Here is a 27,856-nt window from a genome sequence, read left to right on the forward strand (position 1 = left end):
ATGTATTACATACGTGTTGCAGGTTCGCCTTCCAAGAAACTACAGACAAGTTCTAATTGATGTGCCACTACCGGCCAGGTTGGCTGTGCGGTTCTAGGCGCTACAGTCTGGAACCGCGTCACCGCTACGGTCGCAGGTTCGAATCCTGCCTCGGGCATGGATGTGTGTGATGTCCTTAGGTTAGTTAGGTTTGAGCAGTTCTAAGTTCTAGGAGACTGATGACCTGAGAAGTTAAGTCCCATAGTGCTCAGAGCCATTTGAACAATTTGATGTGCCACTGGCCAATTTTGAGGAAAAGCGAATGTAAGTTGCTGAATCCAATCAAGAGGATGTAAATCATTCGGATTATGCCGGAACGTTTTAAATTTCTTGATTGACAGGAAGTGTTTGTAATCTACATTGTCTTGGGTGGAAAAGATGAAGCATCATGGGGCAAAGAAAAATTGCCTGGAAAAGAATTACTTTGTACAGGGTAATATTGTGTAAATGGAGCCTGTGTACATAAGATTTGGGGCTGTTGTTGCTGGTACGCAAACGGATTTTGCTGCTGTTCTGGGACAAAATTACGAGGCGCACTGACGTCCTGTAATTGTTGCTGAATATCGGAAAGTTTGCTATGAATGGAGTTCTCGTTTTTGTTGTTCCTTAACAGTGATTTGTGTACTCTTAAATTTAGCCAGCGCTTGGTATTCAGTTGTTTCTGAAAAAGGAACTAGGGTTGTGTGATCTAATTCATTTTCTGCATCAGCTTCCAAAGTGGCTACCCCTTCCCTTATGTTTTATAATTATGAGTGGAATTGCTCACCCCGTTCATTGACTTATGTTTTACTTTGTTTTAAGTTGAGTGACGTCAGATGTCAGGGATTGAGTACATGATTATACGGCCTGTGTGTGCTCAGAATGAGCAGCGGAAGTTTGTTACAACTGTTCAATAGACTCAGGTGGAAGTACCGCATTGGCTCCGTCCCTAAGGTCAGCAACGTTTCGATTATGCATTTCAATGATATCCTGTAATTTATTGTCAGTTACTTCTTTAAATGTGTCGATGGTTTGGGTTAATTTATGAATGTTACCGGTAAGGTATTCGTCACGTTTTACGTTCTGTTCGTCACGCTTAGAGCTCTCTGCACAGTATTGGCCAAATATTTCATCTCGTTTAGCATTGTCTGCACGGTATTGCGCAAATTGTTCATCATGCTTTGCGTCACGCTTGCTCGGTAGTCGAAGAAAAGAATCTAATTTATCTTCAGCTAGAGCTGGGGATGTCACCTCGGGATTTGGGTGTTGCAACTCATATTGCTGGGGAGGTTGCTAAAAACTGTTTGAGAATTCTCAGATGAAACAATTTCTCTGTCTGTGGAAGAATATTGCAAGAGAAATTGGCTGTTCGAAATAAAACACATGACTTTGTGAAGATTGAATTAACATGAACGACTCACGGGAAACTGTTTCTAATTGGCTTACTACGTTCTGAGAATCCGAAGGCAGAAGAGACGCCGTTGCGGAATTTTGTGACTCTATGGCGTCATTACATGCCACAGCTTTGCTGTGAAATTCCGGATCACTTTGTGAAGTAGGAGGGTTAGCTGACAAACCTAAGTCATTTTCCGGTTGCTATTGCTTATGCGATTTTCAGGAACTGCGTAATTGCACTTTATCACCCTGTCGATTTGTTTTGGACATCTTGACGGAGACAATATGCGGACAAAATCTCAAAATGGTCGTAATTCACAAGACGATATTTTGTACACAAAAAGTAAAAGAATTAGAATGGACACACAAAATCAGTATAAGCAGAAGCTAGAGCTCAAACAAATATTCACAAGCGCAGCAGCAATCTCAGTATTACGAAATTAGCGATGCAGCACACAGCTGAAACAGTGGTGTAGCAGCAAATGCAATATTACGCAACTAGCAATGCATCGCACAGCTGAAACAGTGGCGGGGAAAGGAATGCTCGAAAACAAAGTCCACAGTTACGGAAAATATATCCAAGTACATCACCACAGAGGATGTCGTTAAGTGAAAGTATCTAAGCAAAATTGTATCCTTTTTTTATTAGTTAATTATTCAACAAACCAGCATTGACTGCGTTTGTGAACTTGTTTCTTGATCTCCTCCATTTTGCCAGAAATGCAGCATGTATTTGTCTCAGCAATCAAGTTTAAGAAAATAATACCGTTTGTGCAATGGAATTAAGATGGTACTGAAAAATTAACTTTTGGCCCAGATGTTTACTTGATTTTATCTTGAATGACTAATGCCAGTTGTGCAATGGCATAAAAGTAGTTATTTCAAATAACTTTGCTCTGGTAACTTTAGTTACACCAAAATCGAATTCAAACCATCAACTGCACATATATATTAACAGAGTCCTTATTTTCCTTACGTTCTTTCATTGGTGGGTAACTTTACTGTACTACTCATTTTCATATTCAATACAAGCACTTGATGTGGATTAAGATTCAGGCTATTAAATTTAAATACAATGTTGATCTCAATACATATATTGCTAAAATTTTAAGTCATACACAAAACCTACCATTTCCAACATTTTTGTAGCACGAATCACTCTTATGTTACAAAACGTCAAACCTTGGACATACAAATCATAACTCTGAACATTATCTAACAAAAACCATTTTGAAATCATTATATATCTTCTCTCATTTACGTGCTAAAGTTTTCTTAAGGTATCTGTGCAGCGATTGCAACTCCTACCTTAAAGCTGTCCGCACACGTCTGCTTCTTTCAGGCACGTAGCTGCGTCTCCAGAGTTTTTTATTGCGCGCGCCCGGCTCTCTTAACCACCAAAGATCCTCCTACTCAAAGATGTTATACTCGTTCTACCTTGCGGTTGGCAACTACCGACTTTATTTTCTGGATCTACCTTGATCAGTCCTTAGCACATACCTTTCAATGTCTGCGGAGCTAGTATGCGTATAAACTTGTGCTACTGTGCTGGTTGTGGGTTTCGTGTTTATCTTACCTATGATAACGCATTCACTATGCTGTTCATAGCAGCATACACACTTTCATATTTTCTTATCCATTATTACCGCTACTCCTGCATTAAGCCTATTTAATTTTGTGTTCATAGCCCTGTTCTCTGCTGACCAGAAATTTTGTTCCTCCTGCCACTGAATCGGTAATTCATACTATATTGAACTTCAAGCGACCCACTTTCCTCTTTCAGTTTTGTAACCTACCAACCTAATTAAGGGATCTAACATTCCACACTCCAATCCTCTGAACGCCAGTTTTATTTACCCTGATGACTCCTCCTGAGTTTTCACTGCCTTGAAATACAAATTGGGGCCTATTTTACCACCGGAATATTTTATACAAAAGGAGACCATCATCATTCAACCGAAAATACTCTCGAGAAAAATTACATCTATAGTTCCCCTTGCTTTCAGCCATTCACAGTACCAGCACAGCAAAACCGTTTTGGTTGATGTTACAACGCCACATCAGTCAATCATCCTGAGCGTTGCCTCTGAAACTACTGAAAAGGCTGCTGCCCATCTTCGGAAACGACACGTTTGTCTGGCTTCGCGCGTGCTGTATGGCTATTAGCGTCAAGGAGGCATGCAAACCACACCATCAGACGGCAAGGCCAGTGGTTTATGGGGTGAAATATTGTAATGTATGCCCATCATCACTTTTGTGATAAAATTTGGCGCCGATGCCATAGTGAGACACGCCGGTAGTCAGGATAAAACGTTTTGTGTGTCACAGTTGTTAGCATATTGGACTCGCATTCAGGATGACGTTGGTTCAAACCCACGTCCGGATGTCCAGGTTGAGATTTTCCGTGATTTTCTTAAATCGATTCAGGCAAATGAAAGGATGGTTCCTTTGAAAGGCCACGGCCGATTTCCTTCCCCATCCATGAAAATATCTCAGCCTGTTCTCCGTCTCTAGTGGCCTCTATGTCGACAGGACGTTAAACCCAGTCTTCGTTCCTTGATAGATCATAGGTCGCCAATGAGCTTATCTCAGACAATGTTTTAACTTGTGAAACGTCACGTGACACCGCTTCGGACATTCATATTTTGGACGTTTCTTGCTTAGATTATCAAGGGGTCAGTTGAAAATTTTACATAATTTCTGGATTCTTTCTGCGGCATCCACGTGTTGCTTAGTCCGCTGAAGTGCTTTTATCACTTAATGTGCAGTATAATTACACCATTTAGTCTTGAACGAACTTGAAACATTCGTAGGTTGCTGTTCAGTTCATTTTATTGTGGTGTTTGGAACAGCAGACGTCAGTTCGCCAAGTATTGCCCTCTCATATCAACACATAATATCGTATCATCCAGATGATTAACTGTATTCAGAAATTCGATGAGATTTCGGGATTGCAGCCGGATCACGTTGACTTCTTGCCACGATATTTCGGCTGGCAATCGTCCAGCCATCTTCAGGTGAGTGTGCGTCACTGGAGACTGCAAGTTCCGGGAGTCAGCTTTATAGCAAAAAAATTGGCGCGAAAACGCATGCGCATTGGCCACCGTCACAGGAGCGTCCTCTGTCGAAGTCCGCGCCCTCTGGAGCTACTGTTCTATCTTTGGAGCGCAGGCACATGCGTAAAGGTGAAAACTACATGTCCGCCCTCTGTCGGAATGCGCTCCAAAGATAGAACAGTAGCTCCAGAGGGCGCGGACTTCGACAGAGGACGCTCCTGTGACGGTGGCCAATGCGCATGCGTTTTCGCGCCAATTTTTTTGCTATAAAGCTGACTCCCGGAACTTGCAGTCTCCAGTGACGCACACTCACCTGAAGATGGCTGGACGATTGCCAGCCGAAATATCGTGGCAAGAAGTCAACGTGATCCGGCTGCAATCCCGAAATCTCATCGAATACTCAGTACGCCGGGAAAACTTCAAGAATGTATTCAGAAAGTTTTCGATCATCTATTAGAAAAAATCTTTGCAATATCTTTGGTGCAACAACAGTTCGGAAAGACAACCTATTGTGCCTGTACAATCTAGCCGGCCGGAGTGGCCGCGCAGTTCTAGGCGCTACAGTCTGGAACCGCGCGGCCGCTACGGTCGCAGGTTCGAATCCTGCCTCGGACATGTATGTGCGTGATGTCCTTAGGTTAGTTAGGTTTAAGTAGTTCTAAGTTCTAGGGTACTGATGACCTCAGCAGTTAAGTCCCATAGTGGTCAGAGCCCCTCCTTTTGGACAGTACAAATGAAGTGTTGGTGACCATGAATTGGTCGTTAGCAATAATTGTAAATAAGCTTCGGATCTACTAATACTAGAGACTTACTGTCCACCTGATAGTCCTAACATAAGCTCTTCTGGCCTTGGAATGTGGTAGACGTTAATTTCTGATTGTGCATTAATTCACCACCAAGGTGTAGGGAGCCATTTTCTCTTCGTAACACTACCAGGCATGTTGTCTATAGTATGTAAGTGGAACAAGATATTTTGCAGCACCAGAATATTTAACTTGGACTTGACGTCATCCCGCAACACTGCTCTCACTGGTGTAACTCTAAAGTAGGGAAGTGTTGCGGAAACCGTAGCTATATGTGAGCTACCTAACTGTATGCACATCTTAAGCCCGTTGAAAATAAATATAAAATGTGTTACACAGTGCCTGAAGGTCATCGAACGTACAATAGCTGATAGAGTATTGATGACGTCTAATATTTTCAAACAACAGACATAAAAGTGTCCAACGCAAAAACGTTTTGTGCCTGACATTGATGGTACGTAATAAATTAATCGGGCTGATGACAGTTTAATACAACCCCGCTAGTTTGCATTTAACGTGCAAAGTTATGCACTGCTTGCTGTAGGATTGTAACCTTTGTGATGTTGGCTGATAAGACAAAGAATTAATCTGTGTACAGTTTTCTTCACTTTTAATAGACCTAGTGAAAAGGCATGAACAAGGAATTTTATTAATTGGTTGTTGATCGACAAGTCTGTCTGCGTGGCCATAATTTTATGTATCAGGATCGTTAGTGACACAGAAAGCTTTTTCGGCTGCTCTATTATAGATTTTAGATTCAGTTTTCCTTCCATAGACCCAAAATATGAGAAGATTCTCGTGGGCGTGGAGCATGTAAGAACGTATAACGTAAACCATTTGAATATAATACTTACTTCCCTGGTCATTTGTCAGGAGATTGTCGAAACAGGTGAATACAATGCTGTAAACTAGAAAAGCTAATACTTACAGAATTAACATGCTGTTAGAATGAAACATTGTTATGCCTATTAATAAATTTATCATACAAAAAAATACCTAATCTTGACTGTTATTACTAATTGTAAGTCTGTCAAAACTGAAATATGACAGACATTTTTACTTAAGCCAGCTCAATAGATTCTCGTGTACCCGTGGTCTGCGGGTAGCGTCTTTGATTCATAATCCATACCCCTTCGGTCCCGGGTTCGATCCCCGCCACTCCCTAAATTTTGATAAATTATCGGCATTGGCAGCCGAAGACTTCCGGCATAATAAGTCAGCCTCATTCTGCCAACGGCCTTGTCAAAGAGGGCGGAGGAGCGGATAGAGGTTCAGGGCACTCTCATGTCCTAGGGGTGGGAAATTGGCCCTAAAGGCAGAAGAATCAGCCATGATCAACGACATGAGGATGCAGAAGGCAATGGAAACCACTGCATTAAAGACACGTAACGTATATCCACAGGACATGTGGCCCGTAGTTGAAGAAGTGTCATGATGATCTCTCCATTGGCAAAAGATTCTGGAATAGTCACCCATTCGGATCTCTGGGAGTGGACTGCCAAGGGGGAGGTTACCATGAGAAAAAGATTGAATAAACAACGAAAGGATAATGTGGAATGTCAGAAGCTTGAACATGGTAGGGAAACTAGAAAATCTGAAAAGGGAAATACAAAGGCTCAATCTAGATGTAGTAGGGGTCAGTGAAGTGAAGTGGAAGGAAGACAAAGATTTCTGGTCAGAAGAGTATAGGGTAATATTGACAGCAGCAGAAAATGGTATAACAGGTGTAGGATTCGTTATGAATAGGAAGGTAGGGCAGAGGGTGTGTTACTGTGAACAGTTCAGTGACCAGGTTGTTCTAATCAGAATCGACGGCAGACCAACACCGACAACGATGGTTCAGGTATACATGTCGATGTCGCAAGCTGAAGATGAACAGATAGAGAATGTGTATGAGGATATTGAAAGGTAATGCAGTATGTAAGGGGGGACAAAAATCTAATAGTCATGGGCGACTGGAATGCAGTTGTAGGGGAAGGAGTAGAAGAAAAGGTTACAGGAGAGTATGGGCTTGGGACAAGGAATGAGAGAGGAAAAAGACTAATTGAGTTCCGTAACAAGTTACAGCTAGTAATAGCGAATACCCTGTTCAAGAATCACAAGAGGAGGAGGTATACTTGGAAAAGGCCGGGAGATACGGGAAGATTTCAATTAGATTACATCATGGTCAGACAGAGATTCCGAAATCAGATATTGGTTTGTAAGGCGTACCCAGGAGCAGATATACACTCAGATCACAATATAGTAGTGATGAAGAGTAGGCTGAAGTTCAAGACATTAGTCAGGAAGAAACAATACGCAAAGAAGTGGGATACGGAAGTTCTAAGGAATGACGAGATACGTTTGAAGTTCTCTAACGCTATAGATACAGCAATAATGAATAGTGCAGTAGGCAGCACAATTGAAGAGGAATGGACATCTCTAAAAAGGACAATCACAGAAGTTGGGAAGGAAAACATAGGTACAAAGAAGGTAGCTGCGAAGAAACCATGGGTAAGAGAAGAAATCCTTCAGTTGATTGATGAAAGGGGGAAGTATAAACAGGTTCCGGGAAAGTCAGGAATACAGAAATACAATTCGCTGAGGAATGAAATAAATAGGAAGTGCAGGGAAGCTAAGACGAAATGGCTGCAGGAAAAATGTGAAGACATCGAAAAACATATGATTGTCGGAAGGACAGACTCAGCATACAGGAAAGTCAAAACAACCTTTGGTGACATTAAAAGCAACGTCGGTAACATTAAGAGTGCAATTGGAATTCCACTGTTAAATGCAGAGGAGAGAGCAGATAGGTGGAAGGAATACATTGAAAGCCTCTATGAGGGTGAAGATTTGTCTGATGTGATAGAAGAAGAAACAGGAGTCGATTTAGAAGATATAGGGGATCCAGTATTAGAATCGGAATTTAAGAGATCTTTGGAGGACTTACGGTCAAATAAGGCAGAAGGGATAGACAACATTCCATCAGAATTTCTAAAATCATTAGGGGAAGGGGCAACAAAACGACTATTTACGTTGGTGTGTAGAATATATGAGTCTGGCGACATACCATCTGACTTTCGGAAAAGCATCATCCTCACAATTCCGAGGACGGCAAGAGCTGACAAGTGCGAGAATTATCGCACAATCAGCTTAACAGCTCATGCATCGTAGCTGTTTACAAGAATAATATACAGAAGAATGGAAAAGAAAATTGAGAATGCGCTAGGTGACGACAGTTTGGCTTTAGGAAAAGTAAAGGCACGAGAGAGGCAATTCTGACGTTACGGCTAATAATGGAAGCAAGGCTAAAGAAAAATCAAGACACGTTCACAGGATTTGTCGACCTGGAAAAAGCGTTCGACAATATAAAATGGTGCAAGCTGTTCGAGATACTGAAAAAAGTAGGGGTAAGCTATAGGGAGAGACGGGTCATATACAATATGTACAACAACCAAGAGGGAATAATAAGGGTGGACGATCAAGAACGAAGTGCTCGTATTAAGAAGCGTGTAAGACAAGGCTGTAGCATTTCGCCCCTACTCTTCAATCTGTACATCGAGGAAGCAATGATGGAAATAAAAGAAAGGTTCATGAGTGGAATTAAAATACAAGGTGAAAGGATATCAATGATTTGATTCGCTGATGACATTGCTATCCTGAGTGAAAGTGAAGAAGAATTAAATGATCTGCTGAACGGAATGAACAGTCTAATGAGTACACAGTGTGGTTTGAGAGTAAATCGGAGAAAGACGAAGGTAATGAGAAGTAGTAGAAATGAGAACAGCGAGAAACTTAACATCAGGATTGATGGTCACGAAGTCATTGAAGTTAAGGAACTCTATTACCTAGGCAGTAAAATAACCAATGACGGACGGAGCAAGGAGGACATCAAAAGCAGACTCGCTATGGAAAAAAAGGCATTTCTGGCCAAGAGAAGTCTACTAATATCAAATACCGGCCGTAATTTGAGGAAGAAATTTCTGAGGATGTACGTCTGGAGTACAACATTGTATGGTAGTGAAACATGGACTGTGGGAAAACCGGAACAGATGAGAATCGAAGCATTTGAGATGTGGTGCTATAGACGAATGTGGTTATTAGGTGGACTGATAAGGTAAGGAATGAGGAGGTTCTACGCAGAATCGGAGAGGAAAGGAATATGTGGAAAACACTGATAAGGAGAAGGGACAGGATGATAGGACATCTGCTAAGACATGAGGGAATGACTTCCATGGTACTAGAGGGAGTTGTAGAGGGCAAAAACTGTAGAGGACGACAGAGATTGGAATACGTCAAGCAAATAATTTAGGATGTAGGTTGTAAGTGCTACTCTGAGATGAAGAGGTTAGTACAGGAAAGGAATTCGTGGCGGACCGCATCAAACCAGTCAGCAGACTGATGACACAAAAAAAAAAAAAAAAAAAAAAAAAAAAAAAAACCAGTTGACACGACTCTTTCCTAAAAATAGTGCTGAGCTGCATTTCGTTTCTCAGAATTGTTTGTTATTTTTTAAATTTCTTCGAGAGTGCAGGAACTACTTTTGCCGGATAAATACTTAATTAATACATAACACACTAACGAATCAGCATAAACCTGTTTATAGCTACCATTCTTACACAAAAACTGACACTCACGGGACTGCCTACCGAGGTAACTTTCCCAGGCAGCATGTGAATAACATCATTTGTTGTGATAATGAAAAATGCTAACATGGACGACACAAGATGTGGTTGCTGGTCGCTGTGCTTAGAGAGTAAATTGTACTTCAGCTAATTTCAAGACTTGGGTGTTTCGAGAGGACGTAATTTTGCTGTCGCTGCCACAGTTACATGAATTTCGGTTTCATGATCACTGAACTTAGTGGCTGTGTCCTCACACACATGATCAGTTAGAATCCCCGTCGCCAACGTTACACGTTGGACTATAAGAAATAAAATCGTCATGACCTCTAAACGGTTTGCGCTAGGACGTTGAAACTGCACTTCTGACCACGGGGCATGAAGGAAATTAATATGCGCTTGAGCCTTGTGCTTTAGCGAAGCACGGTTTCATTTGCACTGGTTCGTCAATAAGCAAAATTGGCGCATCCGGGGTACTGAGAATCCGCATTTCGCGATCGAGAGTCTCTTCACCCCCAACGTTTGGTATGTGGTGCGCAATGTCCAGTCACGGAATAATCGGTACGCTATTCCTTGACATCACAGTGGCTACCGAACGGTACTTGAAGGTTTTGGAAGATGATTTCACCCCCATTATCCAAAGTGAACATGATTTCCACAAAATGTGATTGTTGCAAGATGGAGCTCAACCCGATCGATGCAGGGGAGTGAGGTCCTGGAGGAGCACTCTGGGGATTCTCGCTCTGTGGTACTCCAAGACCATTGGTTTGGCCTCCATTGGCCGCCATATTCTCCAGATCTGAACACAAGCGCCTCTTTTTTGTGGGGCGATATTAAAGACAACGTGTACAGCAATAACCCCAAAACCATTGCTGAGCTGAAAACGTCCATCGGGAGGTCGTCGCTGACATCGATATTCCGGCACTTTCGCGGGTCATGCAGTATTTCGCTACTCGTATGCGTCAAACCATCGCCAAGGGTAGCACCCATATCGAATATGTTGTAACCTAAATCTGAATGACTGTGGTAACGTTTACATGTTGAGAAAAGTGTGCCGGCCAGAGTGGCCAAGCTGTTCTGGGCTCTACAGTCTGGAACCGTTCGACCGCTAATTTTGTTATTAAAAGAAAAATAGTTGTGTGATAGTACTAGTGTTAATAGATCAAGGAATTCATATATTTCTGGTAATGCCAAATTTTTATGTTTAAGTAAATTGTTTTTAATTATTTCTATTGTTTCTTTGACCGGTATGTTTGTGTAGAGGTTTGTGATGTCAAGTGATGCAAACCTAGCAGTATCAGGAATCTGCATTTCCTTTAGACAATTAATAAGTTCTTAACTGTTCTTTACGGAGCATGTCTCTTCAAATTTGAATGTGTTGCTAAGGATCTCATTCAGTTTCTTGCTGATTTTATAAGTTGGGCTGCTCCGAGAATTAACAATTGGACGTATGGGACAGTTAACTTTATGGGTCTTAGGTTGTGCTTGTAGACATGGTGCATAAGGGTTCATAACAGTGCATTCACGTATATCTTTTGCATTTAAGAGGAAATCACTTTTTTTAATTATATTTTTAAGTTTATTCTGTAACTTAAGAGTGGGATCAGACTGAATTTCTACTATATTATTGTTACTGAAAAATTCAATGGTTTTTCTTTCTTATTCACTTTCATACATTACAACAATAGCATTGGTTTTATCTGTTTTTACTACTAAAGCTTTACTGTCACTTAGTTTCTAATTAACACTTTTAAGTATTGTTCTGTCATGGTGCTTTATACTATTATTATTATTTGCTTTCTCTATTTGTTTGGTGATAAAATTGTTAACTTTATTAGCAGACATGCTAATATGATGGCTTTCTGATGCTGTCGGAGAATTCGTTGACAGCGGAATCGACTTCACTGTCGAATGACAGAGATATAGCTATGAGGATTTGCAGATCCAGTTTGTATGCTTCAAAACGGTTAAGCAACTAAATTGAAAACGTATATTTAGAGCTACATGAGCTTGTTCTCCTGTATCCATTCCTCCAAGAGGACGCTGATAGCTGAAACACAGCCCAGTCTTTCACATACCAACAAAAAAGGCAAGTCGTTGCGTAGGACAACATTCATTCATATGCATCTATGGTTAACTGTCATGAAGCCTGCACAATTCTTTAAACAGAGCACTTTTTCGACGAACGTAATGTTTGTACAGAGCAATTAATGTATAACGCAGACGAAATTTTAGTTTTAATGGATAACTATAACTATATGGTAGGAAAACGAAGAGAAGGGGAAATGCAAGGAGAACTGGTGGGATTATGTGAAGCAGGAAACTGTCTATCAGAATTTTACACAAAGCTCAGGTTAATAATAGCAACCATTTTGTTTGACAACCACAAAAGCAGGTTGTATATGTGGTTTAGATCGAGAGACTCTGAAACGTTTCAGAATGATGATGTGATGGTAAGCCAGAGATTTCAAAATCCCATTTTAAACTTGTGTTGCGGTATAACGGAAATTCGCGGCAATTGACAGCAGGTTTCTGTCCATCCCGATGTGTGCAGATGACGAGATAAAGGTACGATAGCTATTAAGTCATTGGATTCCGAAATGGTTTTCTTATTTAAATATGATGTTTTGGTAATTTTTGTATATCAATATTTTTTCCATTTGTTTCATATCCATATCGTGTGGCTTGGCTTATTATCTCAGGCATCATCTTCATCGCTGACGCCAGAGACAATAAGCCGACCACTGTCACACAGAAACCGACGGCCAGCGTAGGGAAGAAGATTCTACTTACTACTGTTGCTCTCTGCCTTCAACTGAATTACTTACGAAAAATGTTGTAAATGAAAAGTAAATGAATGTCGTTGTCTTCATTGACTAACACGTAACGTGATTATGTATCAGTGTGCATGTTGATGTCTTGCTGTCAAGAGCTGTCACAAACCTGTGTGTATTTGCTGCAATATAATAAAGTCAGCTAGAAGAGAAGAGTATTGTGTTCGACTCCTCATTCAAGAAGCAAACAGTAATTATTTATTTTGCAAGAGCCTGCTGTAATATAACTTTCCTGTTTTAAGTGATGGTTTGGATGTTTGAAAATAGTTGGAGATAGATAATCTTACGAAAGTCTATAGTTTGTTTACGGAGCTGCCCATTCCAGAGATAGGCTTCATTACTGAGAATTTTCGATGAAGTTAATGTTTTTAATAGGTCAATGCAGAGTGTTTCTGCTCAAGCCAGAGCCTCTCAACGATAGAATCTGCAAATTCCCTTCCACAAAACAAAAATATAGTTAGGGCCTACACACTGGGTAATCGAACACGGTCAAGAAAGATTAAATCAAATATTTACTTGAGTGCAAAACTGGTTAATGAAAATACAACTACTGCAATAATTATTCACAGGAACCGGAGGCTGTAACGCAGCAAAGCAGACCCTCTTAATTATTTATTGATTAGTCATTGCAAATTAAAAGTACAGGAACAGTAAGAAGTAAAAAATTTGGATGATGTGTGGTTAAGATAAGAGAACCAGACGTAGTTCAAGGTTTTATATGATTGATTATGCAACGACTGAAAGAAACAGGAAGAGAGACGCAACATACGATGGATGGGAAGCGTTCAAGGATGATGTGATGAAGACAGAAGAGTAACAAATGACAAAAAAACAAGGGACGAGAGGAGAAAATATAAAAATGAAACAAATGAAACAGGCAAAAGGGAGCACAGATCTCTAATAACAATGGGCAGCAAAAAAATAATTTTTCAATGTTTCGAGCTCTTCATGAGGCAGTTCCTACTAATTTTGGGTTGAGAAAACAAATATGACATGAAAATTTTTTATTAGCTCTAGTTTCTATGATACACACAAGGTGGAAGTTTTACATATTAACGGATTGAGAGAAAAGGATACATTTTAATTACATACATGCTAACAACAATGAAACTGTAATTGATTTTTGTAACTGGTAATCACATGCTAAGAGTTCTAAATTGTTGGAAAAATACTTCGCAGATGGTCGTGTCTGAAGAGAATCATGTGGTGGCCTATTGATTTCGACGTCTTATAGCTTGCCTCTTGTAATGGAGTTCTGCAGAATCCCTACGCGAAGACCAACAGTAATCCGCAAGCATTACTTCATTAGAATGGCCCTGATATCTTTGTTCCATAACAGAAATGTCCTGATGTATTCTCTCACCATGCTTATCACTAACAGCTCCACAACTAGGAGGGAAAAAGTCTAGGTGGGAGTGGAAAAAATGGATCTTAAGGAACATGTTGCATCCAAGGTCACGGTATTTTTGCAGGAGCAATGCTTGTAGTTGTCATTTCTTTTGTTGCTTTAAAATCCATGAACAACATCCTTGAAGGCTTCCGAAGCTTCCTTTTCTTTCCCCTCCAAAACTTTGTCAAATGCAGAATCCTGCACAAGTTCTCTTATTTGTAGTCCGACAAAATTGCCTTCCTTAACTTTTGCATCACTTAATTTCAAAAATTTCTCTCTTATGTACTTAAAGGCCCGTCCTTCTCGGTTCATAGCTCTGACAAAATTTTTCATCAAACCCACCCTGATATGCAGAGGTAGAAGAAGAACATCTTTTGGGTCCACAAGAGGCTTGGCAACGACGTTTTTCTCGCTAGGGTGAAGATTTCTTGCAGGCCAGTCTCCTTTAATATAATGAAAATTCCTATCCCTACTGTCCCACATACATAAGAAGCAGCAGTTCTTTGTGTAACCCAGTTGCGTTCCTAAGAGTGTGGCAATGACTTTTAGATCACCACAGATTTTCCATTTGTGTTCGTGATATTTAATTGAGTCCAAGAGAGCTGTCATATTTGCATGTGTCTCCTTCATGTGGATAGCATGACCTACAGGAATAGATGAAAGAAGGTTCCCGTTGAGAAGTAACACAGCTTTCAAACTAAGCTTCGAGAAGTCTATGAATAGCCTCCATTCAGTTGGATCATGGTTCAAATTCAAAGATTTCATCAAGCCATTAATGTCGTAGCAAACAACAAGATTATATTTCTTCTCAAAAAAGGGAAGCAGTTCCATGCGACGTTTTCTGTACTGTGAGATTCTCACATCACGTTGTAGAAGATTCCGTTCCTGTAGTAGATACCCAAGAATTTCTGTTTTCTCCTTTGACTGGCGAAGGTCTCTAATGAGATAACTCAATTCCGCTTGACTCAGTCTGTGCGGTTTATCATCTTTTTCCCTCAAAATCAGGGTCATGGGATGTGGAAGGCTTGTTTGGTTCTTCTTGTTCCACACTGTCTTCATTTCCTACTTCAAACACACAATTATCGGGTAGAGTAGGAGCTGGTAAACTATCCGAATGTGGAATGGGTCGAATAACAGATGGAAGATTCGGGTACTGAACTGTTCATCTTTTCTTCATAGACCATCCTGCCTTTATAGGTGGAGTCAGGCAGAAGTAGCACTCATCTGTATGGTTTGTAGGCTCCCGCCAAATCATAGGCACAGCGAAAGCCATAGATGTTTTTTTTTTTCAGCCATTCTCGCAGTGTAACTGAACATGCGTTGCAATATATATGACGAGCCCAAGACTTATCCTGGTCACCTACTTTCATATCAAAGTAATACTGATAGGCAGTCTTTACAAGAGGCGTCAGATTGCGTTTCTGTGAGCAAAATGTTATTTTACCACAAACATAAGAAAAACTGTTCACCATATTTACACATTTTCGTGGCGTTTTTACAAACTTTACACTAAAAAGCACTCGCGAACGAGAAATTTTTCATTACTTTGGGTAGAAACTACGTGTAATTCACAGTCACAGCAACAGAATCTATGTTTACGACTTACAAACAGCTGAAGAGCATTTGTGTTTAGTTATTTGACAGGTGCGCCAAATCCGCCCCTCCTCATATTTAAAATCTTCACTCTAAAAAATGAAATATCAATTTATTTTCAAAACAAGAGCTAATCTGTTATTTTTATGGTGATTTTTGAATTCAGTAGATGGAAATACATGTAAATTTACTATTTTTAAGCCCGAAACATTTTCATTGTTGCCCAGTGTAATAGAGATTGACAGCTAAAAGCTGGAAATAATATATAGAAGAGCTTTAGAAAAAAATGAACTTGTTGATCCAAGTCGATACAAGGCATCTAAAGTAGACCAATTAAATATCCTTGGGAGAACCAATCATGACAAAAAAAATTCCACCTGGCATGCAAGATATATGACACAGGCGTATAAGCCTCAAACTACAAGAGGAATTTAGTAACATCAGTTCCAGATATGGCAATTACTGATAATTATGATCATCACCGAGCCTTCATTTCAATAAATAGTAGTTGCAAAGTGATAAAACGATGTACTTAGAGGAAAGCAGAAGCACTAGTAGAAACTGCCGTCGTGGATGATCGGTTTACGTTCCTGAGATAGGTTGGAACATGCGAAGCAATGATGATCCCACGACTTCTGTTAGACAGTTGACTGCAGACTGGTGGACTTAAGTTTGTTGTGCTTCTAGTTCCAGAGAAACCGTTTGGCAGTGTTGAATTCAATAGATTGTATGATATTCTGAAGGTAGCAGGGATTAATTACAGGGAGCACAATTCTATCTATAACTCGTATGTTACCCAGACTGTAGTTATAGTTGTTGAAATGCTTGAAAGGGAAGCAGGAGTTAAGAAGGCCACGACACGGAGTTGTATACTACCCACGTCATTCAATCCATACATCGACCCACCATTAATATTTCCTGGAGCAGCTGTTACTTATTGCAGGTCAAAATTGAAGAAATAGCAGAAAAGTAAGAAATTCAGAAGGGACCCGGATGAGCTGAATGAACCAGATGTTGAAAGTTTCAAACCACGCTTTAGGCAGCTGATATAGGGGAAAGAAATATAAGAGAAGAAGAACAGGTATCTTTGCTTGATGACGTAGAGAAGGAGGAAATTAAAGAGATTGGATTTCGATATGTTGAGAGAACCAAAGTTCCTTAAGATATTTACACAGAGTATCAACCAACGATTGGCTGAAACAGAAGTAACGAATACTAAAGATGGAAGGATAACGAGAACAGCAGAGGATCGAATAGGCCAAAAGACAAGGTCTAGTAGAAATCCTGCTTTGTAAGATACATCAACCTTGCTAAAATTCAACAACTTCTGTTAGAGCGTAATAACATGAGGAACTGAATTTAACTGTTGACAAGAGAAATAAAAATGCAGGTAATGAAACAGCAAGAGACAATACAGATATCTAAAAAAATAAAATTGATGGGAAGTGCAAAACGACAAAACAGTAATGGATAGAGGAAAGTGGACAGCTGTTGAAGTACGCATCGCAGTGGGAAAGATAAATGCTGCCTACAAGAAAATAAAATAAACGTTTGGAGAAGAAAGAGCAAGGTGTGTGAATATCAAGGGCTCAAATGGCAAGCGAATGCTACGTGATGAATGGAAGTCTGAAATTTAGAAGGGCAGTAGACATGAAAGGAACTTAAAGCAAATATTATGGCACAGGAAGAAAAGTAGTTGAAGACAGGGGATGCGATGCTACGAGGAAAGTTTGACAGAGTACTGAAAGATCTAAATAAAAACAAGGCACCTGTGGTAAACAACATACCCTCAGAATTAATAATATCCTTGTTGGGAGAACGAACTACGGCAAAACTGTTCCTCTTGGTGTTTAGTATACCGGGTTATTCAGTTGAGCTGCACATCTCGTATTTTTCCAGAGCAGTGCAGCATTTCATAATTATATTTACATACAGACCAATTGTGAATAAGTCCTCCATAAATGACTTATAGTCTCTTTTCATTGCCATATTAATTACAGAGCTGTAGTATCAACTTCACTTTTTGAAGCGAATCTGTAACAAATGTTGCAGTTGTTACCATTGTTCTAAAATAGACGAATTCAACGCCATTTCACGTTTCAAAATCCGATTGCTAGTTTCGGAGTAATTACAATATTTAGTACTTAGGAATTATCTGTTATGAACATGAAGCATCAAGATAGCATAATTTTGGTAATTAGCTTGGGGGTAAAAATTATAGGCATAGACTAAGGTTACAGCATCTTTGCAGAGAAGAAGATACCAGTACAAGGTAGCGTGGACTTTATCGTCGGCATCATCTACCGTGGTAACGATGCGTTTGCTGACACATGTTCAAAGGACCTTTTTTCCTCAATTTCCAATCAGTGATCCATCCTTATTGTCGATTGCATTAATGTCCATCCTATAGACGCTGGTCAGGGGATGACATTTGTGTTGTTGGCGGCAGTTCAGCAACTCACCAGATACCATCAGCTTGGCCTTGAGATGGCCTGGTGGTAGGAGACACCCAGGTCTTCTCACCAACGGTGGAAGCGAGGTGGCAGCAGCCCATAGCAGATACGTCCTTCAGGCCTGGCTGGCTGCCAGTTATGTAGAGGCCTGCCGATAGAGCGTCACAGACCCCACCTCAGGACTGATTAGCTGCAGACTGAGAACTAAACGGTGGAAGTCAGTGTACTTCTGCCATTTACGTTATCGTATGGCTAGAAAGAACGACTGTTCCACATTTTTCATAACCTCTCACCGCTCCACACTGGGCCATGCTGTCCCAAATCCGCTAGTCAGGCTTTCTGTTCAGTTATTTCTGCAGCGTCTGTATACTCAAAGCTCTTACTAGGCATTGTAGCTTCACTAAGCGTGGACAAATGAATGACGTTAAACGTCCTTTTCAATGAGGTGAGTTTGCTGCATCGGCACCTTGGTCCCCCAGCTTGGGTGAAGTGTGGCAGTTTAGCTCGGTGGTGTGCATACAATATCGACTGTTTTTCCTGGTTGTCATTTCAGTCTACACATTGCGTTCTAGACTGCCTTGAGTTTCGCTCTGGTTCTGGCAGTGACCGAGGACCGAGGAAAACTTCAGAAAGTACTAGCCAAGTTTCAGGTGGAGACTATTTTCAGACCTACTAAGAAAATTAGTGAATGCCTAAGATCAACAAAAGATGCTCGTCACCCCCTAGCCACCTCAGGGGTATATAAAATTCCGTGTAGTTATGGCAGGGTTTACATAGGAACTACAAAAAGAAGCATCAATACACGTTTGACGGGGCACAAAAGAAACTATCGCTTGGGACATATCGACAAATCCGCAATAGCGGAACATGTTTTTAAGGATGGAAATCACGAAATAAAATTAGGTGAGACAAGCGTGCTAGCGAGGACGTCGCATTATTATACACGTACGTATAGAGAGGCAATTGAAATCCACAAACATCAATACAATTTTAATTGTAAAGAAGAAGGATTAAAATTGGACAAAATATGGCGGTCGACGTTGCATCAATCACGAGACAATCGATTGCCTGCAATCGAGAGAACGGACGATAGCCAGAGATAGCTACACATCGATGCCACGTGACGTGCGGGGGCGCCCTCTACGATCTCCATATAAGCGGTGGCCCCAGCTCCTAGCAGCCAGTCGTCGACTCACCTCGCAAGATGTTCTCAGTAGTTGAGAACGAAACGTCAGGGAGAAGAAGTTCTACAGATCGACCGCGGCAATTTAGCCCGGAAGTGTTTACTGATGAAGCCAAGATGCTCTTTGCGTACGGCCAACTAGATGGAAAGTGCGGAGAGGCAGCATAGCTGCATCAAAACAAGACACCAATCACAAAATTTCAAGCTTTTTTTGGACGTTTGTGTGATCATGTGTCCTTTCAGACACATCAACGTGTAGGGAGGCGGCTTACTGTGCGTACAACTGATTTGGAGCTCGTACTATGGTTCACCTGAGTATCCTGTAGAACACGGTCCTCCGAGTCTGGTTTACTCATAGTTCGCCGCCTCCTTGCACATTCTTGTGTCTGAAAGGACCTATGATCACATAGACGGCCGAAAAGGGCTTGAAATTGTGGGCAATGTGGTTGGTGCCAATCAGGGTACTTGCTTTGGTGTAACCTCTTGGCCGTTTCCATCTGGCGCCGGCCGCGGTGGTCTCGCGGTTCTAGGCGCGCAGTCAGGAACCGTGCGACTGCTGCGGTCGCAGGTTCGAATCCTGCCTCGGGCATGGGTGTGTGTGATGTCCTTAGGTTAGTTAGGTTTAATTAGTTCTAAGTTCTAGGGGACTGATGACCACAGCAGTTGAGTCCCATAGTGCTCAGAGCCATTTGAACCATTTTTTTGTTTCCATCTGCTTGGCCATATGCAAACATAACCTCGGCTTCTTCCTGACGTGAATGCAGGACCATTCTGCAGCTTACAGTATGCTCGCAGCGTCAATCACACAGCCTACAACACGCAAGGAACACACAGTTCTTGAATACAGGTATTTCCATTTGCCAGAGCCATCTACTGTGGCAACCATGCGTTTCCAGACACATGTTCGTATTTCCTTTTCCCATTTCGAGTCAGCTACCCGTTCCTGCAGTTTGTCTATTTTATTAATGTTCACGCTGTATCAGCCGACCTGCATCACTGGTCGTTCTCTCGCCCAGGGGCCGTGACGTAACACTTCACTACCACAACCACTTCATGCAGAGCTGTTGCCTGTCTCTCCGGGACGCAGTTTACCAAGTCAACGAGAGCGCCCTGACTGCTGGCCGTCAGAGGCAGCAGAGCTGCGGGTAGCTGACAGTGACATCGTGGTGTGCTGAGTATGCACCTCCCTTCCGCCGGCAGCTGACACTGAGAAACGCGCCGGTGTCAGTGCATGCCATCATAACCAACGTACTTCTGTTCGCCCAGCTATTGGCAGCCGTCAAACAGGACAGCTAATGTATTCATGAATAATAAATCTGTTTTCTGACAACTGTGTCTCATTAGCGGCTTCGGGCGGCCGACAGATCCTCACCACCACACTCCACGCTACACCATTTAGAGAACAGAGAAGCCAAAACTCCAGTCCTCTACATCACACTCATAAAAAAAGAAGGAAAAAATGCACCATGACGGAATTATCCGAAAGGGACGGAAAACGGTAAATGTGATGTACAAGTAGTATGAAAAGTTGGATGATTTGTTCAAGAGAAAGAGCTTCATAAATTGAGCAATTCAATAACGTATTGGTCCACCTTTGCCCCTTATGCAAGCAATATTGATTTATAATGTTGTTAAGTGTCGCTCCTTTGCGATATCGTGCCCAGTTCTCCGCAATACACACTTTAGATCGTCGAAATCCACGGATCGGTGAGGGCCGTACCCATAATGCTCCAAATGTTATCATTCGGGAAGAGATCCGGTGACCTTACTGACCAAGGCAAGCACGAAGACAAGCAGAAGAATCTCTTGCCGTGTTCGGGCGGGAATTATCTTGCTGAAATGTAATACGAGGACAATTTGCAGTGAAGGGCAAAAAAGCACGGCGAGGAATATCGTCGACGTCCCAGTTGTCAGGCTGGATGGTGGGCGACAGCCGGATTGGCATCCAACCACTTTTCGGGGGGTTTCCAGACACGTCTTCCCTGGTCATCTGGGCGCAGTTCGAACCGGGATTCGTCGCTGAAGACAACTGTACTCGAGCCGATAAGATTCGGGGCAGAATGTCCCCGACACTACTGCAAACGTGCTTATTGCTGTATAGAGGTCAACGGTAGTCGTCGCTAGAAGCCCCTATTAATGGTTCTTGTGTTTGCTGAAGCTCCATTTGCAGGTCGGACTGGTGATAATGATTTATCTGGGACTCTTAGTGCCTTTCTGACGATTGCTAGGTGCTCTCGTTCAGTCGCCTCTACAGGTCGACCGCTTAGTTCTTCACGCTGTGTGCGACCATGGTTCACCCATTCTTGCCAACATCGTCGAATAGTGTCATGGCTCCTATTCATATGTCCCAAAGATCCAGGTGTCATATGTCGCAAAGACTCTGGCATCGACATGTCCTCTGTTTACTACTCTTCCCAGCTGCTCGATGGAATAGCGTTGCAGTGTCACACATTCATCCATAGGCCACCAGAGTTTACAATTATGCGGTTTTCGTCGATAACGATATGGATATTGATTTGTGACCAATTTGCATAACTCCATCGCGGTAAGCCTTTTCTTCCAATTAGAGTGTTTATTAGTTAGAAGTCAGACATATGTACAGTATTATTTCCACAAACCTGTCAGCCACTTTAGTAAAATGGAATAGATGAATTGTTCACGAAATTTAAAAAGACTTATAATGGACGTGTAAGTCGTGTCTTCTTAAAGGAATTTTCTTTGTAATTCAAAAAGTGATATTAAATTTTACTAGTCTATAGTATTTCCAAACTTACCGAGACTTAAATTAGGGTCTATAATTCAATTATACTAAGTTAGCTGATATGTTTTAGCTACAGTTGTATGTGTATAACGTGATATTTTGTCTTACAGCATATGCTGAATAAATGTTACTTTTCAAAACAGCTCTTTAATTCGCTTTTAATATTGCAGAACAGCATCTTTTGTTAATTCGTGACAACGCTTTGAAATTAGTCAAATGGGAGGGTCCGCGAGTCATTCCTATGACTCTGGTATGTTCTGAAGTCGTTATCGATCCTGAGTTCACGGTACTTTGGTTTGAGGCAATGTATTAAACTGATTTCAACACTCGAAATATGGATGTCTTATAGGAATGCAATGTAGCGCGACTGCGATGCGGGTATGTAAGAACGGACGTAAAGACAAGGGATTAGTGTGTCATTCGTCTTTTTCCGACTTGCGTACGGTAAAATCGGAAACGTGAACTATGGTGACGTTATTACCAAATGCGTCTATACAAGACCAACGTGTTATTCTCGTTTTGGCTGCTGAAGGGCATATATCCTTAGACATCGACAGACGAATCAAGAATGTCTGTTGATAACCGTCGTAGCCAAAGGGTGCACCAAGTTGTGCTGTCCGCGATTCGACACAAGACGCTGTCGATCTGGGAGGCCAGCCTCAAGCTCGTCGTCGTGGAAAAGTTACGCAAACTCAAGTGGGAGACACTCAGAGCACCTGCCCTGTAGTATTGATATATCTCTGTGCCATTATCATGCCTTCGGTCACTTAAAAACCGCCTTGAAGATAAGATAATACTCGTCGGAAGAGGATGTGCAGCAGGCAGTTACGGAATTCCTTGTGCAGCAGGACACGCGGTTATACGAGTATAGTCAACCTGGTGCTTCGGTGGGATAATTGCCTCAATTCTCAGAGCGGTTTTGCCTGATTGGCTTACCGATTGTTGTCTACACGGCCTAAGTACGGAAACTTTTTCATAGCCTTTGCACATTTTCCGGATTACTGTAAAGGATGAATGGAATTAGCAAGCAATCAGGAACGTTATGTTGCAGCCATAAATGTGTCTTACGTATACAAATAAACCGAAAGAATTTAGTATGTATTTTGCACAATGTCAAAGACTTGGTTGTTGGGTGTTCCGAATGGCTTTGTTTTTATAATGGGGAATCGGTAATGAAATTATATTAGGTAAAGTATGAAGTATAAAAATGTGTATTTTTCCGAATGGAAAGTATTATAAGTGCTGCCAGGCACGCAATTCGCAGCTGGTTTACCTGGTCTTGACGCAGTGTGCGGCGGTGACCAGCCAGTTCTGGGAGAGCACGTTGGCGCCGCAGTAGTGGCTGCCGTTCACGTGCAGCGACGCCAGCGCCGGGAACTCGTGGTCTGCCGCCGGTTTGCCGTTCACGATCCGACTCCCGTGTCCAGACACTGCATCGGAACAGACAACTCTGAATGTCTATCACTACACACGTGGTGAACAGTACCTACTACTCATGTGTAAGATGGCCTTCAGACTTAATATCCATTAAATGTACATGCTGTTACGCGACGTCCCTCTAGCACTGGAATCAAGTGAGATGGTGCGAGGTTGGGAGCCACACCATTTAGTAAACTTCGGTGACGATTTCGTGGCTAAATATCGTTCCTTTTTCCGTCCTCTTCTCAAGTAAAGTTCTCACGCTCAAATTATTCTTGGGACTAGCTGAAACCTGGAGTAGAAAGCTCTGAAATATTTAGCCGGTCATGGAACGTGTATCGGAAAGACAAATTAGAGGCAATAGCAGAGGGAGTGTTCATTGCAGCTGAAAAGAATCGTTTTTTGTTGAGGCAGAATTTGAGTGTTGCAGTGAAGTTATCTGGTCGCGTATAAAAGTCTAGGTAAAACCAAGTAAATCGTTGAATATTTTTACCGACCGCCCGTTTCAACTATGAACGTTTTAGTGTCACTTACGGAAAGTCAACGATTAGTACCGCGGAAGTGCCAAGATTATATAATATTACTTGGAAGCGACTTAAGACTACGTCAATGGATTCATTGCGGGGGACAGAGGCAGAGTCTTGCGAAGCAGTTTCAACATTTTTTTTTTTTTTTCGAAAACTGCCTAGAGCAGCTAGTTCGATTGCGCATATGCAGAGGAAATATCAGAGACCTTGTAGCTACAAACAGCCTGACCTTATCGACGACGTCAGGATAGAGCCGGCGACTTTTTGTCATGCCATCATGATAGCCACTATTCGATAAAGCTAATAAATACACTCCTGGAAATGGAAAAAAGAACACATTGACACCGGTGTTTCAGACCCACCATACTTGCTCCGGACACTGCGAGAGGGCAGTACAAGCAATGATCACACGCACGGCACAGTGGACACACCAGGAACCGCGGTGTTGGCCGTCGAATGGCGCTAGCTGCGCAGCATTTGTGCAGCGCCGCCGTCAGTGTCAGCCAGTTTGCGTGGCATACGGAGCTCCAACACAGTCTTTAACACTGGTAGCATGTCGCGACAGCGTGGACGTGAACCGTATGTGCAGTTGACGGACTTTGAGCGAGGGCGTATAGTGGGCATGCGGGAGGCCGGGTGGACGTACCGCCGAATTGCTCAACACGTGGGTCGTGAGGTCTCCACAGTACATCGATGTTGTCGCCAGTGGTCGGCGGAAGGTGCACGTGCCCGTCGACCTGGGACCGGACCGCAGCGACGCACGGATGCACGCCAAGACCGTAGGATCATACGCAGAGCCGCAGGGGACCGCACCGCCACTTCCCAGCAAATTAGGGACACTGTTGCTCCTGGGGTATCGGCGAGGACCATTCGCAACCGTCTCCATGAAGCCGGGCTACGGTCCCGCACACCGTTAGGCCGTCTTCCGCTCACGCCCCAACATTGTGCAGCCCGCCTCCAGTGGTCTCGCGACAGGCGTGAATGGAGGGACGAATGGAGACGTGTCGTCTTCAGCGATGAGAGTCGCTCCTGCCTTGGTGCCAATGATGGTCGTATGCGTGTTTGGCGCCGTGCAGGTGAGCGCCACAATCAGGACTGCATACGACCGAGGCACACAGGGCCAACACCCGGCATCATGGTGTGGGGAGCGATCTCCCACACTGGCCGTACACCTCTGGCGATCATCGAGGGGACACTGAATAGTGTACGGTACATCCAAACCGTCATCGGACCCATCGTTCTACCATTCCTAGACCGGCAAGGGAACTTGCTGTTCCAACAGGACAATGCACGTCCGCATGTATCCCGTGCCACCCAACGTGCTCTAGAAGGTGTAAGTCAACTACCCTGGCCAGCAAGATCTCCGGATCTGTCCCCCATTGAGCATGTTTGGGACTGGATGAAGCGTCGTCTCACGCGGTCTGCACATCCAGCACGAACGCTGGTCCAACTGAGGCGCCAGGTGGAAATGGCATGGCAAGCCGTTCCACAGGACTACATCCAGCATCTCTACGATCGTCTCCATGGGAGAATAGCTGCCTGCATTGCTGCGAAAGGTGGATATACACTGTACTAGTGCCGACATTGTGCATGCTCTGTTGCCTGTGTCTATGTGCCTGTGGTTCTGTCAGTGTGATCATGTGATGTATCTGACCCCAGGAATGTGTCAATAAAGTTTCCCCTTCCTGGGACAATGAATTCACGGTGTTTTTATTTCAATTTCCAGGAGTGTAGATCAAGAAGGCTAGGGGAGTATATCAGCCAGAAAGAGCAGGTAAGGAGTTATCAGTATTTCAAATAGGCAATGGATTGTCATCATTTAGTTCAAGTGTGATGGATGTAGAGAAATTATTGACAAAGTCTGAACGGATTGTAAATCGTGCTGTGGATTAAGGACAGAAAAGAACAACCGTGGTTGAACAAGGAAATTCGGAAAACACGAAGAAGCAAAGCCTTTGCAATCTCGTTTCATAATACAACCCACAAATGACGACAGCTAAAGGTTAGTAGAGATTAGTTCTTCTGTAAAAAAAATTCTATTTGCGAAGCATACAAATACTACCATAGTACCTTATCAAAATATCTGGCAGAGAATCCGAGAATGTTTTGGTCCTACGTCAAATCACTAAGCGGCTCTAAGACTTTTATCAGTTACTCGTTGATCATTCTTGTGTGACAGTAGAAGATATCAAAAGGAAAGCCGAAGTTTTAAAGTTTGCTTTTGATAAGTCGTTTACGCAGTCGTCTGACTTTAGTGCAGACTCCCGGGGAATGGATGACACAGAAGAGAAACAGCTGAAAATGTTGAAAACAAATAATTCACCAGGTCCAGGTGAAATCGCAATTCGGTTTTACAGAGTGTGCTCTATTTCAATGGCCTCTTACTTATCTTTCATTTATGGCGAATCTTCCGCCCAGCGCAGAGTACCAAGTGACTGACAAAAAGCGCAGTTGAGTCCTGTTCATAAGAAGAATAAAAGAATGTACCATAAAAATTACAGGCGAATATCTTTGACAGCAGTTTACTGCAGAATTCTTGAATATGTTCTCAGTCGAATATAACAAACTTCCGTGAAACGGAGAAGCCTCTTTCCATAATTTAGCGCTGTTTTAGAAAATATCGCTGGCGCGAAACTCAGATTGCCCTTTTCTCAGACGATATATTGAGAATCGTAGAAGCAGGGCAACAGGCAGGTTCCATACTTCTAGATTTCCGAAAAGCATTCAACACTGTACCGCACTGCAGGCTCTTGAAAAACGATACAAGTACGTGGTTTCCCAGACATGGAGTGCCCCGGGGAAGGGTGATATGACCACTATTGTTTTCTATGCACATAAAAATCTGTCGGACAGGGTAGCAGCATTCGGTGGCTATTTGTCGCAAATACTGTGGTGTACTGGAAAGTATCACCACTTGATGAATGTAGGAGGATACTTAGACAAAATTTCTTGTTGATGTGATGAATGGATGTTAGCTATAAATGTATAAAAATGTAATTCAATACGGGTGAGTAGGAACAACAAACTGTAATGTCCGAATACAGCATTAGGAGTTTGTTGCTTGATACAGCAACCACGTTTAGAAACCTAGGCGTAACACTGTACAGCGATAAGAAATAGAATGAGCATGTAAGGTTTTCAATAGGGAGAACTTTAGAACAGTGTGGTTCATCCGTAAAGGAAACCGCATCTACGACACTAGTGCGACCTGTTCTTGAGTACTGTTCGAGTGTTTGGGATCAGCGCTTGTTCGGATTGAAGGAATACACTGAAGCAGTTCAGAGGCGTGCTACTGTATTCGTTATCGGTAGGTTCGAACAACATGCAGGTATCACAGAGATGCTTCTGGACTTAAACTGGAGACCCTGGCGTGCTGTCGACGTTGTTTTCGAGGGACACTGCTGAGAACATTTAGACAAACGGTATTTGAAGTCGACTGCAGAACTATACTCCTACAGCCAACGTACACTTTGCGTAAGGACCATGAAGATAAAGAGAAATTAGGGCTTATATGGAAGGATACAAACAGTCGTATTCCCCTTGCTCTGTTTGCATGTGAAACAAAAAAGGATATGACTAGTAAGTGGTACAGGATAGCCTCCGGTATGCACTGTACAGTGGCTTGCTGAGAAAGTATGTAGACATAGATATAAAAGATTCTATCGTCGTTGGAGAAATAAAGTTTTAACGTTATCCGATGCTCTCTCGACGCAGTTAAATAACAACACGGAGTAGCAGCAATGGAATAATATATTATATCTGTCTACTGTGAAAATGCTGAATTTTATATGCTTACCGTCAGAACTGAGAAGTGGTAACACAC

General features: G+C 42.3%; 1 protein-coding gene across 1 annotated transcript in view; it reads right to left on the reverse strand.

Annotated features, from left to right (window-relative positions):
- Window positions 1-27,856, reverse strand: part of LOC126272482 (trypsin-1-like) — an 80,708-nt gene that overhangs the window by 35,003 nt on the left and 17,849 nt on the right. The window contains exon 2 of the mRNA XM_049975402.1: window positions 23,361-23,517. Coding sequence (XP_049831359.1) covers window positions 23,361-23,517 — 157 coding nt within the window. The remainder of the gene's footprint in view (window positions 1-23,360; window positions 23,518-27,856) is intronic.

This window comes from Schistocerca gregaria, chromosome 1 (assembly GCF_023897955.1).
Source record: "Schistocerca gregaria isolate iqSchGreg1 chromosome 1, iqSchGreg1.2, whole genome shotgun sequence".
NCBI classification, from domain to species: Eukaryota; Metazoa; Arthropoda; class Insecta; order Orthoptera; family Acrididae; genus Schistocerca; species Schistocerca gregaria.